This window comes from Eptatretus burgeri, chromosome 5, assembly GCF_056783735.1.
Source record: "Eptatretus burgeri isolate ZD-2024b chromosome 5, Ebu_testis_v1, whole genome shotgun sequence".
NCBI classification, from domain to species: domain Eukaryota; kingdom Metazoa; phylum Chordata; class Myxini; order Myxiniformes; family Myxinidae; genus Eptatretus; species Eptatretus burgeri.
Window position 1 is genome coordinate 82958861 of NC_140965.1, and position 11878 is coordinate 82970738.

The 11878-nt window shown below is 48.1% G+C and overlaps 1 protein-coding gene across 7 annotated transcripts in view; it reads left to right on the forward strand.

Annotated features, from left to right (window-relative positions):
• LOC147026847 (sulfotransferase 1 family member D1-like) overlaps positions 1-9999 on the forward strand; it is a 77193-nt gene extending 67194 nt beyond the window's left edge. For 6 of the 7 annotated variants that reach the window (XR_015058522.1, XM_085882684.1, XM_085882686.1 and 3 more), the window contains 2 exons: positions 2894-3074; positions 9511-9999. Coding sequence is in view for 6 of the 7 variants with exons in the window: in XM_085882684.1 (XP_085738810.1) it covers positions 2894-3074; positions 9511-9623 (294 nt within the window). In the remaining variant the exon portion in view is untranslated. Of the gene's footprint in view, positions 1-2893; positions 3075-9510 lie in introns of those variants that run through there. The other variant, XM_085882687.1, reaches the window with a different exon arrangement.
• Positions 10000-11878: the final 1879 nt, after the last annotated feature.

An 11878-nucleotide genomic window follows, 5' to 3' on the forward strand; every position in this document is an offset into this window, starting at 1 on the left:
TCTCAAAGTTTTGTGTGCTGTACCGTCCTCTATCCACCAAACAGTGATGACTCCATTTACACCTCACTTTCCGAAAACATGGACCTTCTTCTATCCTCCCATCCAAATTCTCTCTTCCTCATATGTAGTGACTTCAATTGTCATCATGCCAGTTGGCTGGGTGTGGGTACCTCTCTCACCTGTCATGGCACCTCAGCAAAAGACTTCTGTGACTCATTGGGACTGACTCAATGAGTCAACTTCCTGACCCGGATCTCAATCAATGCTACTCCATCTCTTCTGGGTCTGATTTTGACAAATTTCCCTGAAAATATCTGCTGTTATTCCTACGCTCCAATCGTTTCTTCTGACCCTGTGCTTGTCAAAGTAAACATCTCTCTCGCTGTTATTAGAGAACCACCTCAGCGGCGTCGGGTCTGGCATTTCACTCAGGCTAATGAGCAGGGTCTGCAAGCAGCCCCCAAACTTCTAGACTCGTCTCCCATCACTACTTTCTCCAACATCACCTCGTCCTGGGAATTCTTTCAAAGAAACTTGCTCTCCCTCATGCACAGATTTATCCCCTCTTGTCTTCAGTTGTCCTACCCTTCCTCCCGCTCATGGTTCACTGAAGCATGTGGCAAGGCAGTTGGCTTGAAACAACTTGCCTTTGCCTCATGGAAAGCAAACCCAACTGAGGGCAATCTCAGTTCCTTCCAGAAAGCTCGGAACAAGTGTGTGTCTACCCTCAGGAGAGCCAGAAAATAACATCTTTCTAATCTCAAGACTGAACTCTCAAACCTCTCTCCTTCCTCCAAATCCTGGTGGTGTCTAATCAAATCTGTTTCTGGTGTATGTTCCCCCTCCATCCCCTCCCTTACCTCAAATGGCTGCACTACTGATACCGCACGTGAAAAGGCTGAATGCCTAAACTCGGTGTTTGCATCTAAATCTTGTGTCCAAAACCATTCTCTTTCTGTACCCACCTTACCCAGTCACACCCAACTGTCCCATGACTATGTGTACGTTTCTTCTGACAAAGTGGAGAGCTTTCTGTCAAACCTTGATTAGGATTCTGCAACCGGTCCAGACGGCATCATCCCACGTGTCCTAAAAACCTTCTCCTCTGCTCTTGCTCACCCCCTCTCTCTTCTATTCACCCTCTCATTTGCTCAAGTTCATCTGCCTTCTGCTTGGAAATCAGCAAACATCACTGCCCTGCATAAAAAGGTGAAAAAACAGATCCCTGCAACTGCAGACCAATTTGCCTTCTCCCAATCATCAGCAAGGTTATGGAGTCCATCACTTCAGACATTAAATCCTTCCTCTTCTCCAATAGCTTGATTTCCGATCATCAATTTGGTTTCGCACCAAGTCACCCAACCCTGGATATTCTGCTTCTGCTCTCCCATCAATGGATGGAGGTACTCGATGCCAGACATTAAATCGGAGCCATATCCCTAGACATATCGCGTGCTTTTCACATGGTCTGGCACCCTGCCCTGGTCACCAAACTCTGGTCCTATGGTATCCAAGGGTATACTGATGGAGTACTGCTCTCCCCTCTGGGCTGGTGCTGCTGCCGCTCACCTTTCTCGGCTTCACCCTGTGGCAACCAAGGCATTTAGGATCACCGGTATCTCCCACAATGAGGCTGAGTCTGGGCCACTCACTCTCTCAGCGCAGCCAGGTCAGTGGTCTTTCTGTCTTCCACCGTCTCCTCTCTGGTCTTCACCCCCCTCCCCTCTTGCTCTGTCTGCGATATGGCCCCACCATATTTCTGGAGGATGCTCAAGGTCCGCTAACAACCCCCTTCTGGTAAAACTACCAAAATCACGAATCATTGCTCACCTTCACCCTTTTATTCCTTTTTTTTCCCCGCCTTTGGAATAAACTCCCATACACTCTTCAATCCCATTCTTCCCTCCAGGCCTTCAAAACAGCAGTTCACCACCACCTATCTTCCCCCATCCAAAACCTCGATCTTTTCTTCCCCCGATAATCCACCCCAAACCTACCTCCTTCAAATTCCCTGCTTTCCTTCCTGAAAGTCCCTGTAATGTCCATCATGTATACCCCGTGTTACCCGCCCCATCCCTCTCCCTTCCACAGATCTCCTAATGTCTCTATTCCCCCATGTTTTATCCTTCCCTCTCCCACCCCTCTTGTCTCATGCCCCCCCCACCCCCCTTGCTGTGCGTTGTGTGTTAGCTCTCATACGAGCCTCGTCAATGTATACAAAAAAGTTGTGGACTGATTCGGCCAAAACTTGGTGGGCATGTTTGTGTGACCACGACAAATTGATTTGTTTGTGTTGAAGATCCTAATCCAGATCCGATTTCTAGAATTTTAAAGTGATTCTTCACCATTGAGAGATGGGGCTCAAAATGATATATAGCATGATATTTCAAAAATGTATTGGGCCAGATATGTTCTCGTGGATCAGGCATTGCGGGTCGGAGTTATGTGCTCTACCGAATGTCCTTCTAGTTGTATCCTGAGTTCAGGCCCCTGTTTGCTATTGAAATAACACCGGGTGTGGTGGACTCATCCTGTCATCCTTCTGTGGTCGGCGAAATGAGTACCAGTGTACTGGTAATGGGGACATTGTGTCAGCAGTACAGTCACACTCTTAGCCAATGACGCTACCCACAGCCATGTGCTGCATATGAAGGAAGAGGGGAGGATTCACCGCAGCAGGTCTGCCACCGTAGTATGTGTATGAATTTAAAATACAGTTTGGTGTTTAACTTCAGTGCATGAACACAGTAGTTTCCAAATTCACATGGCCTTTCACCCCTCAGTTCGTCTTCAGAGGTAAAACTTCCAGTGGGACTCGGGGTATTTTATGTGAACATCGTCATGTCACAATATAATGTGAATAATAATTGGAATTTGTCTGTTTTCACACTAGAACCTTCGTCGAGAGGTAACCAAGGTGGCAAAGTTTTTGGATAAGGATCTTTCAGAGGACACCCTTGATCGCATCGTGCACCACACAAGCTTTGCAAAAATGAAAGACAATCGGATGACCAACTACAAGACTTTTCCTTCTTTCTTCATGGACCAATCAGTTTCACCCTTCATGAGAAAAGGTTTGTTCTCAACAACTTACTTTTCTTGCCTTTGCACCACTCTGGGAATTCAAATGTGATTTCAACAGTGAAAACAGGTCTAAAGGTGCTCCGATGCATTTGGTTGATTAGTCAAACACTTGGTTGAAGTTGTCGAGCCCATTAGAAAAGTCAAGCAACCATTTTGAGGGTGGAGCAAGGGCAGGTGGGGGTAGTGCTTGTGATGTACTGAATAGAAGATGCTTAGCAGGCAGACACGAGCGGGAGGACAGTCGAGCCGGGCTGTATTGCACAAGCGCGAGCGCGGGCGTACTTTGCCTGCGGCTCTCCTTTATTCCGTATCCAGCACACTCACGAGCCGGGCAACTCCAGCATTACTACAACGCCTCAGGCGGCGCGCACACCTTGTATCCCTGACAGACACGATGACCACCACGACCACTCCTCCCCTCATCATGCCCCGCCCTGCATGCCCGCAGACTACACCACACTCCTCCCCCCTAAAACTATGATTATTAAATGATCACCATCATAATAAGCACAACAGCACGAAGCACTACGGTATAACAGTAGACAAGGTACAAAAAAAACAAAGAAAACAGCGAAGTATAAAAGCACACCACATCATATAATGTGTCGATGCGAGCAAGTGGAGCAGCAAAGGCCAGGTTCCAATGACGGAGGTGCACAAAGCACCCACCAAACTCTGACCGCGTTACCGATATGAAGCAGCAAGACGAGAAGCACAGCAGCACTACGCAGCAAAAACGCCCCCAGGCGGCCCACGCTTACACGGCCTTTGCCGAGGTCGCGGCGACCTCCCGAGCAAACCTCCCCCCAGCACCAAACGCCTCCGGCCCACAAGGCGGCCCATCTCCCCCAGCCAGACCTGAAGCAGATAACATTGAGGCCAGAAGCTCGCTGTCTGGCAGCCGTGGCGCCAGCGCCAGCCCCGAATGACCTTGGATGGGGGCGCTGAACAGCGCCGCTGGCTGGATGGAACCAATGCTCCACACCAATCCATGCACTACAATCAGTTAAGATTCCACCGCATGGCCAAAACGGCCTTGAGCGAACACAGAGAGCTGCGCCCCCGGCGCCAGGCATGTCTGACCTTGCCGCAACCAGAGGTGGGGGTAACGCCGACCAGCGCACCAGCCCTGGCTCCGAGTCGATCTTCGAGACCCACACGGCAGTTAGACGGTAGCAATTCCCTTTAAACCACACTTCAACCATAAGCTCGTTATAAATCAATAGGAATAACATTTGAACCATTGCAAATTCATTTTTCCGTACAGCGCGTTCTTTTGATAAAATCCCAGCACCCGACAAAACAACCACCCGCGGCCTGGGGCAACTGGAGGCCAATAAACCTTCTTTATTCGCCCCCACCTCTCTCAAAGTCCCCACATCACATTGATCATTATACAAATCCCATCGATTGATCTCCACCAAACTCACTCCCACACGGGAACTGCTGGCATTTATCTCAACAACGTTAAACCGCATCACCAGAGCAAGGAAAAACAAATATGCAATGAACAGCAACCCACAACCCCATCACGAGTCCGTCTCTTGGTTGTCGACTCAATGTTGTGACTCACGACTTCCTTTAACGCCACGGGCTCACCGCAACCTGTTGAAGCTGCCCGAACAACACCGGCGCGCATTGCCTCACGAACGCTGCCGAAGCGCGGGAACTCATCGCGAGAGCTGATACGGCTCTCGCCGCTCCCGAACCGTACATCACCGCCGCAGGCAGCAACGAACGGCCGCTCCCGTTGCATCGACGCGGCTCCCGCTGCCAGAACCTCGCCCTCGGTACTTGACGAAGGCATCGAAGAGAGCACCGGCACACCTGAAGGTACGAACTGGAGATCCAGCCCGAGGTGCGCCAGCCAGTCCCGACCCACAAGGACGGGCCCCTCCCCTCGCCCCACGAACACCGAGAGTAGGGTGCTTCGCCCCCGGTAAAGCACCGAGACGTCGGGCGCTGCAAGCGCCGCAACCGCTTCGCCGGTGTACGCGCGCGATGCGCGGGCAGCACGAGTGGACTCAACTCGACACCCGATCAGTGCCCCGATCACCTCGACATTCACTGGCATCGGTCCTGTCACTGTAGGACCAACTGAAACCAGGTTCAACATGGGCAGCATGGGCGATGACCCTCGCCCCACACACCGTAGACGACCTCGAGTGCTCAGACCGCCGCCCGAGTGATTGCATTGCAACGCTCGCCCACGACCCGCGCCGCAGACCGTGCGCGTGGCCGTGCGTGCCTGGCCCATCGCGCTGACCCCCGGACCATCTGCTGTGCCCCGACCATCGAGACCCCGGACATTCTTCGGAGCTCGCGCGACGTCCCACGCCGCGTTTGAGCCGAACCGCGTGTCCTCGTTCTTTAGCCGTGGCTCTGCAGACATCATTCCCCCGATCTGACGTGCCTCAATAAAACGAACACTGAGCGCGGCCGTTGCCCACTCGACGTGGCCGAAGTCGATTCCGACGAAGGCGGGCACGCGTTCGTTTGCCGTGCACCGACCCTCTGCCATGCTCGTGCTGGCGAGACCCTTGGCTCCGTAGCTTGGAACCGCACGGGTCATTTGCCGCCCTGCACACGCCGATCCGAAGATCCTCGTCAGCCAACTGTGATGTACTGAATAGAAGATGCTTAGCAGGCAGACACGAGCGGGAGGACAGTCGAGCCGGGCTGTATTGCACAAGCGCGAGCGCGGGCATACTTTGCCCGCGGCTCTCCTTTATTCCGTATCCAGCACACTCACGAGCCGGGCGACTCCAGCATTACTACAACGCCTCAGGCGGCGCGCACACCTTATATCCCTGACACGATGACCACCACGACCACTCCTCCCCTCATCATGCCCCGCCCTGCATGCCCGCAGACGACAGCACAGTGCTGGGAAGAGTGAGGTGGGGGAAGGTGATGCTGAGGGTGGTATAGTTTTTTAAACATTCTGCATTAAGTATTGTACACACACAGTTGGGTTATTTCAAAGAGTTTGTGGGGAGGGGCGGGGGGAGGACAAAGGGATATTTAGGTAAGGTTAAATAACTGAGTTTGGTCAGGAAGTAAGGCATTTGAAGTCGTACATGGATAAACGGCTAACATAAGGATCGTTTACTCGGAGGGTTGGAAAAGTAGGTCTCGTCTCGCCCCTCCTCTCCCCCCCCTCTCTCACACCTCCCTCTCTCTCCACCTCCTCTCTCTTGAATTGTGATGCCCACTCTCTCTCTCTCTCTCTCTCTCTCTCACCCCCTCTCTCGCCCCCCTCTCTCCTGCCTCCCCTCCCCCCTCTCTCCTGCCTCCCCTCCCCCCTCTCTCCTCTCTCTTGCTTCCCCTCTCACCCCCCTCTCTCCCTCCCATCTCTCCCTCCCCTCCTCTCTCTGTAAATGTATTCTCAAATGTCTACCAAGCACAACAATTAAAAAAAAAATTAAAACCCTTGGGAAAAAAACAAAAAATAAATAAACATTAATTGATGTCATTCGTTACGTCATAGCACCGTGTCCTGTCATTGGTTGACAGATGTTATTGGTTGACAGACAATATATGGGTCGTTATTGGTTGACAGACATTGGTCATTGTATCACGTTATTCTTTTTATTACTGCTAATAATTGTGCTATTATTATTATTATTAATATGCTGTTATCATTATTCTGAGATATATTTGGGAAAGAATGGCATGGTAAGGTGGAACGACACTTCAGCTGCGATATATACACTTTTCCAACACTGAAAAAAAGCAATAAAATGGCCGTAACTTGTGAACCGCTCGTCCGATTAATATCAAACCTTGAAAAGGCACATCCGCGGGTCCCCGGCAATATTCCTGGCAAGTTTCAATCAGATCGGACTGGCGGTCGTCGAGAAACGACGGTCACAGACAGACACACACACACACATTGCTGGAATTATAGATAGATAGCATTGTAGTTGGAGCTGTGAGTCTGGGAGGATGGTAGTTCGATTGTGAACCTGGTCGAATCACAGCAAAGAATTTAAAGATATGGGAGGTGGGGGAAAGGGGAGGTGAGGGTTGGCAGACAACACAGTGGCCACGCAGCTCCAGGTAAAGCTGACAATGTTTTGATGTTATTCATAGAGGGGTGAATGATAAATCAAGAGGTATTGTTAACAATGTATCAGAAGTTGGTAAGGCTGCATCACGAATGTTGTGTACAGTTTTGGTAATCACATCCAAGGAAGTTCATTGCTTTCATTGAGAAGGTTCAGCATCGAGCTACGCAATTTGATTCCGCTCATAGCTGGATGAAGCTATGAGGCGCACCTGAAGTAGATGTGACTTTATGCATTCGAAAGCAGGTGATTTTGATATGACCTGATAGAGATGTTTAAGATAATGAAGGGTAGAGACAAAATGAATGAAGAATTCTTCAGCAGAATGGGCAGTTACAGCACCAGCACATAAAGCAGAGAGTGAGAATAGTAGTAAGGCAAGGATACTACCTATATTGCTCCCACTGCTCTGTCCTCTGACCCTCCCTATCTGTTCCAGGATGTGTGTGTTCTTCCAGTAACCCCTCCTTCTCAAACATCCAAAATCCAGACTGACTGCACACCTCAACTCTTTTATTCTTCACATCTCCCATCTGACTCACCACTTTCCAGAAGCTGTTCTGTCTCATTTCCTTCGAGGATTTTAAAGAAGCAGTGCACTGCCATATCTTGTCATCTCAAATTCTGATGATTTATATCGCCCCCATTAACCTTTTGCAACTCAAATCTCTTACTTTATATTTTCGCTGCTTCATTCTATCCTCCCTCTTTTTTTCTTTCCTTTTGGTCATTCCTTTATTTGTCACACTGCCAGTTATACCTTGCTCTTCCATGAACCTCACTTCTGTAAAGAAAAAAAGAAGTGGATCATTCACTGAGTCGTTAATGCATGGATTGGCCTCCCTGGAAAGGTAGTGGCAGCAGAAACAGTATATAGTTATAAACTCAAATTATATAGGAACCTAGATTGGCACTGGCAGAAGACATTTACAGAATTGTTCGTTAGCTTGAGTATGGATGGGTGATTGTATACATTTTTAGTGATTGTGATTTCTGTGAAAGGGACTTGTCAAAAAGTGGATGTTCTCAGCGTCCTGGACTAAGGCCTTTCTTGTTCGACATCTTGGAAGGACTATTTCATTGTTTGGTTTGTTTATTTGTCTCTTTTTAATAACTGTGCGTCCCCGTACGTGCAAAAAAATCCAAAAAAACTTTCAGACCGTGAGCCGGAAAGAACAACCACACAGGCCGTTCCTTCGCTCTCGCATGCCCGTATGTGCGTGCAAACCCCACCCCCCCAAAAACTTTCAAACAACCACACAGGCCGTTCCTTCACTCTCGTAAACGATGACTGGATTGGGGCATTGTGTTTATCTATAAATGCACATAAGAAATCGAGAAATTATTAGAATACTGTCATCACTATCCGGAAGTGGTGCGTGCCCATACGGAATGTTCACATGCATTCCACGAATTATCGCTTGCATTGAAGTAACGACTGCTGTGATACTTACATGCACAGAGTTAATTAAAATCAAGTTTACCTCCCTGTCTTTGCTTGCCATGACATTCGCTGCCATTGACCATTGCCACTCCTACGCCACGGTAACTAAGGTGCCGATCCCCATCGTAACCGGCACGCTCCGTGACGTCATCGTCGGCTGGCAGCACACCGACCTACGCAGCCACGCCTACACAGCAACGTGTCCTTTCATTGGTTGGTAAATAAATGGCCATAACTTGGGAAGCACTTGTCCGATTAATATCACACCTTGAAAAGGCACATCCACAGGGCCCCAGCAATATACCTGGCAAGTTTCAATTAGATCGGACCAGTGGTTGTCGAGAAACAGCGGTCACACACACACACACACACACACACACACACACACACACACACACACACACACACACACACACACACACACACACACACACACACACCCACACACACACACACACACACACACACACACACACACACACACACACACACACACACTGCTGGAATTGTAGATAGATAATTATGCTGTAATTGTTTTGTTTTTCTTTTTTTATTTTTTAATTCACCTATTTTTCTCATTTTAGACTCATTGTCTTCCTGTTGTTCCAACACACTCAAATTTGTGACAAAATGTTAATAACATAGTTTTACAAATCTTGAATTTCAACAGTTAAACATTGTTAATCAGGCGGTGATATTAACCTGTTGAAGGTTTGGAGAATGATTTGTAAGATTTGAAGAATAAACAACTCAGACGGATAAGTAAACATTCCATCTCCGGTATATCATCTTATTTACGTCTTAACGAGCAAATCTGTTTATTTCATGCCTTCATCACCCCATTAGAAACTAGATATCCCAAATGTGAAATGCAAGTAGCTTTTTCCCCTCTCCCGCTCAAAAATGTTCCAGGTGAAGTCGGAGACTGGAAGAATCAACTGACTGTGGCTCAAAACGAGATATTCGATGAAGTTTACAAGAAGCTCATGGCAGGAAGTTCTCTATCATTTAAACACGAGCTCTGATGAAACGGTTCCTTGGCTAACAGGGTTTGAATCCTCTTGTGACCGGCTTTATATACACTTGTATTTGGCTTTGTGAGTTGGTCTGATTAATTTAAAGCACAACTGTTGAAATAGAAATTTTAATTCTGCATAATGGCAAATTATTTTATAAATGCATTACATGAACTTTTTAACAAGGAATTTATGGCTCAAACGTGGTCAAATTGAATTGTAGATAAAATAGGTTTCATGAAATTATCGTGAATAGTATGGGCCATTGTTTTTATTTTATCTCTTTGTAGTGAGAGCATCATCTATACTATATGAGAGCCATTTGTGTGTCGCCATTTTTCTCAGAGATTGCCAAACGGATCTTCATTAAACTATCAGAGGTTCATCAGTGAGTGCCAGGGAATGTTTTGGGCAATTATTTTAATTTGATTTTGAAAATAACGTTGGATTTTTTTCTTTATCGCTCTGTTGTGCCGAAGCCTTTGTATTTATGTAAAAGGTGATACACGACATGGCCAAAAGTATGAGGACACCCCTTCTAATTAGTGGATTTGGCAATTTCAGTCCCACCCATTGCTGAAAGATGTATAAAATCAAGCACACAGCCATGCAATCTCCATAGACAAACACTGGCAGTAGAAAGGGCCATACTGAAGAGATTAGTGACTCAATGTGGCACCATCATGCCATGCCACCTTTCCAACAAGTCAGTTAATCAAATTTCTGCCCTGCTAGAGCTACCTTGGTTGACTGTCAGGGCTGTTATAGTGAAATGGAAATGTCTGAGAAAAAAAAAAAATCAGCTCAGCCGCGAAGTGGTAGACCACACAAGCTCACAGAACGGGACCGCCGAGTGCTGAAGCAAGTGCATAGCATGGAAAAATCGTTTGTCATCAGTTGCAACATTCACTTCCGAGTTTCAAACTGACTCTCGAAGCAATGTCAGCACAAGTACAGTGGCCAAAAGTGTGTGGATACCTGCACATGCAACATCTCATTCCAAAATCATGGGCATTAATATGGACTTGGTCCCCCTTTGCTGCTATAACAACCTCCACTCTTCTGGGAAGGCTTTCCACTAGATGTTAGAACATTGCTGCGGGGATTTGCTTCCATTCAGCCACAAGAGCATTTGTGAGGTCGGGCATTGATGTTGATCGATTGGGATGAATTGGAATGCCGACTGAGCCAGACCTAAAGGTGTTTGGGATTGAAGTCGGGGCTCTGTGCAGGCCAGTCAAGTTCTTCCACACTGATCTCTACAAACCATTTCTGTATGGACCTCGTTTTGTGCGAAGGGGCATTGTCATGCTGAAACGGGAAACGGCCTTCCCCAAACTGTTGTCACAAAGTTGGAAGCACAGAATCGTCTTGAATGTCGAATGCTGTAGCACTATTTCCCTTCACTGGAAGTAACGGGCCCCCCAAAATCAGCCACATCAAAATATTAAATCATTCTGGCAGCAAGACCATGTGTCCGATCAAGTTGAAATTTAAAACATATTGTTGCAGCTGTGGAAATTCGCAGAACACCAGAAAGGTTCCTTAGATCAGTTCTCCCGGTAAGTGAGTGTTCAGATAGGTTTCCTCACCATTGTTTAGAGGGATTTCTTCGTGTTCATCGGGCTGTGACCCTTCGAGATAGTGTTTTTCTTTCTCTATCGTTATTTTGAACAGACATATCTCGCCCACCATTACAACAACCACCTACGCCACAATGCCAACCACGCTACAATCACCACAACACCACCACCATTTAACCATCTTCGCCAGCTTGCAAACGCCATCCTCCACAGACCATGCTACAACCCTTTCCGCGTTCAAAAGGGTCCGAGAATGCGGGCGTAAAGAAGGAGAAAAAGAAACTTCCAATGGTGCGTGTGGGTTCTTCCCGCCTTTTTTCTCCGAGGTTGGTGTGACGGGAAGGGCGAGGCGGCCCGCTCACGATTGGTGGATACGAGGGGTGAGGTGCTGGGAGTTGAGAAACGCCCCTTTTCGAGAAGCTTCTCGAAGGGAGGTGGAGCCGAAAATGGGGAGGGGCGAAGGGCGGAGCCCCAGGCTATACAAGGCGGACAGCCTCAAGCCTTGGTCTCCTCCTCTTCTTCCTTGGCGCTCTTCTTCTGGTCTGGTCTCCTCTCTTCATTTTGCAGCCTTCTCTTGGTCTGATCTTGTCTTGGTCTCTGGGTCTGTGGAGGTCTGTCCAGCTGCTGTGCCGGTCGGATCATCTGCCGCCTGTTTTATTACAAGGCCTGTGCCGGTCAGCT